Genomic DNA, 6,694 nt, shown 5'->3' on the forward strand with positions numbered 1-6,694 from the left:
TATAAGATGGAATAAATCATTGTCAGACATGACTGGTGAGATTATTGTGTAGGGAGAGGAGTTTGGGAGAACTAAGAAGTGAAGATAGGACAAGCATAGACCATGTGAAAACTGCATTTCAGACATCATAATTTGGGATTACAGAATTCTCTGCATATTTACCAGCTGGAGCACTAGAGTCATTTCCTCCCATGGGCAGGGAAACGTATCAGTGTGGTCTCACAGCTCCAAAGAACAAAGGGGTTGAAATAATTCAGGCAGGGTTGCAGGTATTCTTAATGACTTGACTCTTAGAATGCAGCACATTGCAGTAATTAAGCAAAACTGTCCATCAAACTAGCTATCTCTTGACTTCCCTGGTATAATTGTCTTTCTGTTCTCTGTGTGTAGGGGATCGGTTGCTACATGTTCCGCATTGACGACTCTGAAGTGGTGGATGCCACCATGCATGGGAATGCAGCCCGCTTCATCAATCACTCCTGTGAGCCCAACTGCTACTCTCGGGTCATCAACATCGATGGCCAGAAGCACATTGTCATCTTCGCCATGCGCAAAATCTACAGGGGGGAAGAACTCACGTACGACTACAAGTTCCCCATTGAAGACGCCAGCAACAAACTGCCCTGTAACTGCGGCGCCAAGAAGTGCAGGAAGTTTTTAAACTAAGGACTTCCACGAGCTGCAAGTGAGCCCTAAAGGGCGTGGGGCGAACCAAAGCTAACAGTGAACCCCTACCCTGCCATTCGCGAGGGGAGGGGGAAGGACAGAGGCAGGAATGAAGATCGGCTGGGCTCAGGGACCCAACTGGCGGCTGTGTTTCTCTGTTAGAGTCCACATCTTCATGTCTTGCATGCGCACACTTACCCTTACGAAAGACACGGGCGACTGGAGAAGATCCTCAATGTGATTATGTTTTTGCTATTCTCTTTCCTACCCCAACCCTCCCCCCCCCCCAGAATTTGTTTCTCAGAACGGGGCTAATGAGTGGGAGTGGGGAGGGAAGGCAGACCCGGACCCAAGTACAGAGGACTGATCACAGATCCATCCCTTTGACCTCTCTTGGTTCAAAGAGGTGAATGTGGAGTTGTTTTCATTCGGTTGCTGTGTCATAAGTTTCCGTAGCACAGTACGTGACTGCGCTTTTCTCCTAGGGAGAGAAACTGTAACCCACCAACCAGCTACTCTGAGAACTTTGTGAGTGTCTGTGGTTCCTTGTGTTATGCATCTCCAAAACACTATCTGTGAGTTGGTTGGTGTACTGTGTGCTGTAGGTGGCTGCTGTGCCGTGTGGGTCCGGCTTATCTGCTTTAATCTAGGAAAACTGAATGGGGGAGAGGGTCATACAGCAGCCATAAGTAAACTGAGAAGGATTTGGATAGTGTTTCACTCTGAAATTCCAGCTGGAGTGCAAAGGGAATTCCTGGCATTCCTTAGCAGAGAAAGGGCTTGTGCCAACTGGTTACAGAGCTGTAAATCTTTGTGAGCAAAGGCTTTCTTTCAGCAGCACCCTCCCCTTGCTATAAAGGAGGGAAGCAGTCTTTTCCCATGCTTCTGCCTTTGGAGGCTGCCTTTCTCCTTTGACCTAGGGACCGAAGGGCTCCCCTGCCACCGTGGGACTGCTCCCCAGGGAAGGAAGCAGTGGTGGGAGCTGCTGCTGCTGTTGGCTGTAGAGCAGGGGGAGGGGGGATTTGTGTGGAGCCCCACTGAACAGCATCCTAGGGAGACAAACAAGTGGCTTCTGTAGGCACGTGCCTGTCTGACCTACAGTCAGCATGTCATTTTGTAATCTTCCACGAAAGGCACAGGAAGAGGCACCAAAATGGAGTGTAAATTCACTGAAGATGCAAGGCCAAACACTAACCAGCCTCGTGGACTCCGTGCAGCACTTAAAAATGCACAGGAAACAAATGGGCGATTGGCACGGTTGAAAATCACGGTAGCTGAAGAGTCAAACTTAGTTGAAGTGAATCAAAAGACACTATTGTCCTGGTTCAAGTCGATGCTCCTCCCTTTTGGGTCTGCTCCACGCCTCCAAAAATTAAAAAAAAATAGAAAAAAAATAGAAAAAAAAAAGAAAAAAAAATAGAAAAAAGAACGAAAGAAAAAGCCCCAAGCCTAACAAATTGAGACATTGGATTTTACTCTGTTCTGTTTACAGTTTAGTATTTAAGGTTTTATAAATGTAAATATATTTTGTATATTTTTCTATGAGAAGCACTTCATAGGGAAAAGCACTTATGACGAGGCTTTTTAAACAGTGGTATTATCCTAATTTAAAAGAATCTGTTTTTAATAATTTTTTTATTTTCATAGGACGGTTATAGGAAATATCTGGCTGGACACAGTCTGATCCTTTCTCCAGAGAGAGGGGTACACTTTATTTTTATTTTTTAATCTTGTTCTGCCTTTTTGACTTCGGTAACTGTTTCTGTGAGGTTTGGCTGGACCTTAAACTTTGATTTTCTTGTCAAGATGGGGGCAGGAGGGAGAATTGCCCGGCTTTGGAGGAGTTGTTGGGAACTCTGTCTGAACTGCTTGTGCCCCCAGGCGGGAGGCATGATTCTGCCTTGCCACACACCAGTATCCTGTGTGTATTTAAGGAAAAGAGAGGGAAAAAAAAAAAGAGAACTGACCGTAAATAGCTTCACCCCTTTTGCCTGGTGTTCAGAATGAGCATTTCAGTGGGAAGTGTGACTCTTCTCACCCTGAAGTGTGGGGATTCGGCTGTCACAACCCTGGGGGCAGTGAGGGGCTCTGCTGGCCCAGCCTTGTGGCACCTGTGGGATCTCAGCATCCCTTTTTGTCCAGAGCAGCTTCCCCAAGGGAAGGCCCTGCCTTTCTGCTCTGGGTAAACCCACATCTTTGCAGACACAGAAACGCAGTCCTGTGGAAATCTAGCGAAGCAATAGGGCCCCAGACCTGCCACCCAGGGCAGCACGGGGCTCACCCCCCTACGTGCACTCCTCATCCCCAAACCAAACACAGAGTCGTTTTTCCTTGGAGTAATAAATCCTCGAAGCACCCTTGCTTTTCTAAGCTGGACCTGTGGGTAGGCGAGCTGGCAAATGGAAAGGCTGCTCTGAAACAGCAGCAGCAGCTGGTAGGGAATGGACCGAACTGAGCGATACCCCAGTGGTCGTGATCTCACACTCCGTTATCTGTGCTCTTCAGGCCCCACGACCTCTTCCTCTGACCTGGGAATGAAATACAGCTCTCACAGGGTCAGGAACTGCTGGTTTCCTTTCTTTATTGCACTGTGTGATTATTATTTGGTAATAACTGTTTAAAGAAGAATCCAATCGAAGCTGCATTTGTTACTGAAATGATTTGATGCACTGACAGTTTGGGAACGCACATACCTTGAGAAGGCCAAACAGCACGTCTTGGGGGGGGGAGGGGGATCTTGGCCCTGCATCCACAGACACGGCTGCTCTTTGTCCTTATTCTCTGTTTTGGACAGCAGTGCTTGGTTAAACCCAAGAACAGTGTGCAAGTTGCACAGCTCAGCCCGGTCCCTCATGGCCGCGCTGTGCAGTTGGGAGCCCCAGCACCGCTCCTATAGGAAACGCTGGAAGAGAGGGGTGGGGAGGAGAGCCGTGGGACCCCCCCCCAGGAGCTGAGCACCAGGAAATCTCCTCCTGTGAGGACCGGCCGAGCAGAATGGGTCCTTTAGACCCAGCTCGATGTTCGCTTTGCTGCTATACCTGTGGCGGCCGCCGTGGCGGCACCGCCGTGGCCAGTGAAACTGTCTGTACCCAGAGAAGGTGAGCTGTGCTGCTGGGCAGGGCCCCGACCCGCTCCCATAGCCCAGCGTGGGTGCTTGGAAGGAAGGCAGGGAGAAGCCTTGGCAGCTGCTGTGTGTTTTCCATCAGGCACCACGAGGTGCTGCGGCGCACCCTGCCCTGCCGGTGAGCACAGCACAGCTTCCCAGTATATGAATGTATATTTTATAAGGACTGACACAGATCATGATATCTGAAAAATACTACAAAATGGAACCTTAGGGCGTTTATTTTTATTTGTACAAACCGACTTTTGGGTTTTTTTTTTCTTTTTTTCTTCTTTTCTTTTTTTTTCTTTTTTTCTCGTAAAGGAAAAGCGGGTCATTGCAAAGGGCTGGGTATCTTTCTGTTAATTGTTCCTTCTTTCATTTCCAAGCAATACCAGGTTCTTCAGCGAGATGGTCTTTGTGCAGAATCATGCCATTCAAACCCATGCTACTGGTCCACACTCAACACCTGCAAGTTTTTTTTAATAACTATAAATACGATATATATAGGAACTAATATAGTAATGCACCGTGTAATGAAGCCTAGTTCAGTATCGGTCCATGGCTTTTAATTCTCTTAACACTATAGATAAGGATTGTGTTACAGTTGCTAACAGAGGCAGGAACAGCCCAGGCTGTGCGTTTCCAGGTGGGTGCCTGGATCCTCATCCTGGGCGATGGGAACAGGCAGCCCAGGGGCTTTCCTGCCCTTTATTGTTACCAGTCAGTACTTGTACAACTTGGTTTTTTCCTTTTTTTCCTTTCTTTTTTTGGTAATGAATGTTGGGGTACCACCTGCATATAGGGAAAAACAATGTGCTCTGTGCTTTCCTGGTATCTTTTGAACAAGGTACAGTAGCTTTGTCTATCAACCAAGATCTATACTTGTGGTGTTTCTTTTATTGAACTTAACAGTCTCTTTAGTAAATACAGGTAGGTGAATAATTGTTTCAATTTAAAAAAAAAAAAAAAAAAGAAAGAAAAAAAAAAAAGAAGAAAAAAAAGAAAAAAGAAAAAAAAGAAAAAAAAATCCGCCAAGTTATGTTCTAGGATTACATTTCTTGACAACTTATCATGTATAACAAACCTTTATTTTATTTTTTTGTGTTCTTCCGAGCTTCTGGTTTTCTTTTGGTTAAAAAAACAAAACAAAACGTGTCTAAAGTACATCAGTGTTAACTCCCTGGCACAGGGAAGAAGGAAATACTTTAATAGTTAATTAAAAAAAAATAATAAAAAAAAAAATAAATTGCTGAAAGCTCTGCAAAAGACTGAATGTAAAAAAAATAAAAAATAAAAAAATAAAAAGTGTACATAGTTGTAAAAAAAAAAAAAAAAAAAAAAAGGAAAAAAAAACCCAACGAAAAAAAAAAACCAACAAAAAAAAAAAAAAAGGAGTTTTTAAACATGTTTATTTTCTATGCACTTTTTTTTATTTAAGTGATAGTTTAATTAATAAACATGTCAAGTTTATTGCTGCAGAGGGCTGCTGGTGGTTTGTTCTGAGGTGCTGGGTGTCGATGGAGTTTCCCCTCCCATAGGGGCTGATGGCTGCAGGGATCCCTTCTCACAGAGCCAGCAGTGCTGTGCTGGGGGAGATGTGGGACTCGGCCGTGTTGGTGGGTGGAGGAGCTGCAGCTGGGCTGGGATAGGAGGGGATGGGTGAACGTTAACAGCCTGCTGGGTGCCCTCCTGCCCTCACTGCGCCATGGCCACCGCCAACGACAGAGCCGTGCTGCAGACCATCTTCAACCCCAGCACTCCGTTTGGTGACATCCCCGGGCTGGATGAGGATGAGGGCGTTCAGCAGGAAGGTGAGGCAGATGTGGCTTCGGATTCCCGCTGGATCCTTCCCACCGGTGGGGTGGAAGGGGCTCTGCCTGCACGGAGCGCTCAGGGCTCCTCTGCATCACCGGCTGTTGGGACGTTTCTGCACAGAGGAGGAGACCTTCGCGCCGGAGCTGCTGGAGCAGGTGAGGGACCTGGAGCTGCAGGGCGTTTCTGCTGCCGAATCCGGAGATGTGAGCGCGGCCCTGGAGCGGTTCAGCGAGGCCATCCGCCTGCTGCCCGAGCGCGCCTCGGCCTACAACAACCGGGCGCAGGCACTGCGCCTCAAGGGCGACGTGGCAGGTAAGGAACGTGGCACTGGGTGACCAGTGTGGCCCCACGCCACCCCGCATCCCCCCGCCGCCTCTCGCCCCATCCAGGCGCTCTGCGGGACCTGGATGCCGCCATCCGCCTGGGCCGGGGCTGCGGCCGAGCCGTGTGCCAAAGCCTGGTGCAGCGTGGGCTGATCCATCGGCTGCAGGGCCGTGAGGACGATGCCCGGCAGGACTTCCAGCAGGCGGCACGGCTTGGCAGCGCCTTCGCACGGCAGCAGTTGGTGCTGCTCAACCCCTACTCGGCCCTCTGCAACCAGATGCTGAGCGAGATGCTGGGCCGGCTGCGCAACCCCGACGTGGTCGGCAGTGACTGAGGCCGCCGGATCCCCGTCCTGATTGAAGCTCGAGGCAGAGCTGTGCCTGGAAGGACTCCGAAGGCTCAGAGGAGGCGGCAGCACGCAGCTGCTCCTCGCTGCAGGGCTGCCATGAGGAAAGCTTCCTGCACCTCAGCTCTGTCGTGGCTCTGTTCCATCACAAATAAACCTCCCTGCAGGGCTCTGGCCGTGATGTTATAGGTGGTTGTAGCATTGCTTCCAACCACACTGCGTGTGGAAGTGGAGAAATAGGGGTATGAGGATGTCTGTCCTCTTCCTGAGTGCTCTGGGTGCTGTGCTGCGGCCGGGGTGCAGAGGACCGACCTCAAGACCACAAGTGCTTCTGAGGGCAGGTCCTGCTCGGTGACAGCACCCACAGTGATGAAGGGATGCTTGGGGCCAGGCTTCTGTGCACAGCTGCCCCATAGGGTGGGTAGCACACAGGGGTG

The 6,694-nt window shown here is 49.2% G+C and overlaps 2 protein-coding genes across 3 annotated transcripts in view; both read left to right on the forward strand.

Moving 5' to 3' along the window:
- The window catches only part of KMT2A (lysine methyltransferase 2A), a 46,021-nt gene extending 40,932 nt beyond the window's left edge, over positions 1-5,089 (forward strand). Inside the window, exon 36 of one of the 2 annotated variants that reach the window (XM_031599852.2) lies at positions 391-5,089. In XM_031599852.2, coding sequence (XP_031455712.2) covers positions 391-666 — 276 coding nt within the window. In that variant the 3' untranslated portion in view covers positions 667-5,089. The remainder of the gene's footprint in view (positions 1-390) is intronic. The other variant, XM_031599853.2, reaches the window with a different exon arrangement.
- A 263-nt stretch (positions 5,090-5,352) lies between these two features.
- Positions 5,353-6,443, forward strand: TTC36 (tetratricopeptide repeat domain 36). The gene is made up of 3 exons (XM_031599635.2): positions 5,353-5,583; positions 5,708-5,899; positions 5,977-6,443. The coding sequence occupies exons 1-3, from the start codon at positions 5,478-5,480 to the stop codon at positions 6,243-6,245; spliced, it is 567 nt and encodes a 188-aa protein (XP_031455495.1). The 5' UTR covers positions 5,353-5,477; the 3' UTR covers positions 6,246-6,443.
- The last annotated feature ends 251 nt before the right edge of the window (positions 6,444-6,694 follow it).

This window comes from Phasianus colchicus, chromosome 23 (assembly GCF_987193195.1).
Source record: "Phasianus colchicus chromosome 23, bPhaCol1.hap1.1, whole genome shotgun sequence".
Classification (NCBI taxonomy): domain Eukaryota; kingdom Metazoa; phylum Chordata; class Aves; order Galliformes; family Phasianidae; genus Phasianus; species Phasianus colchicus.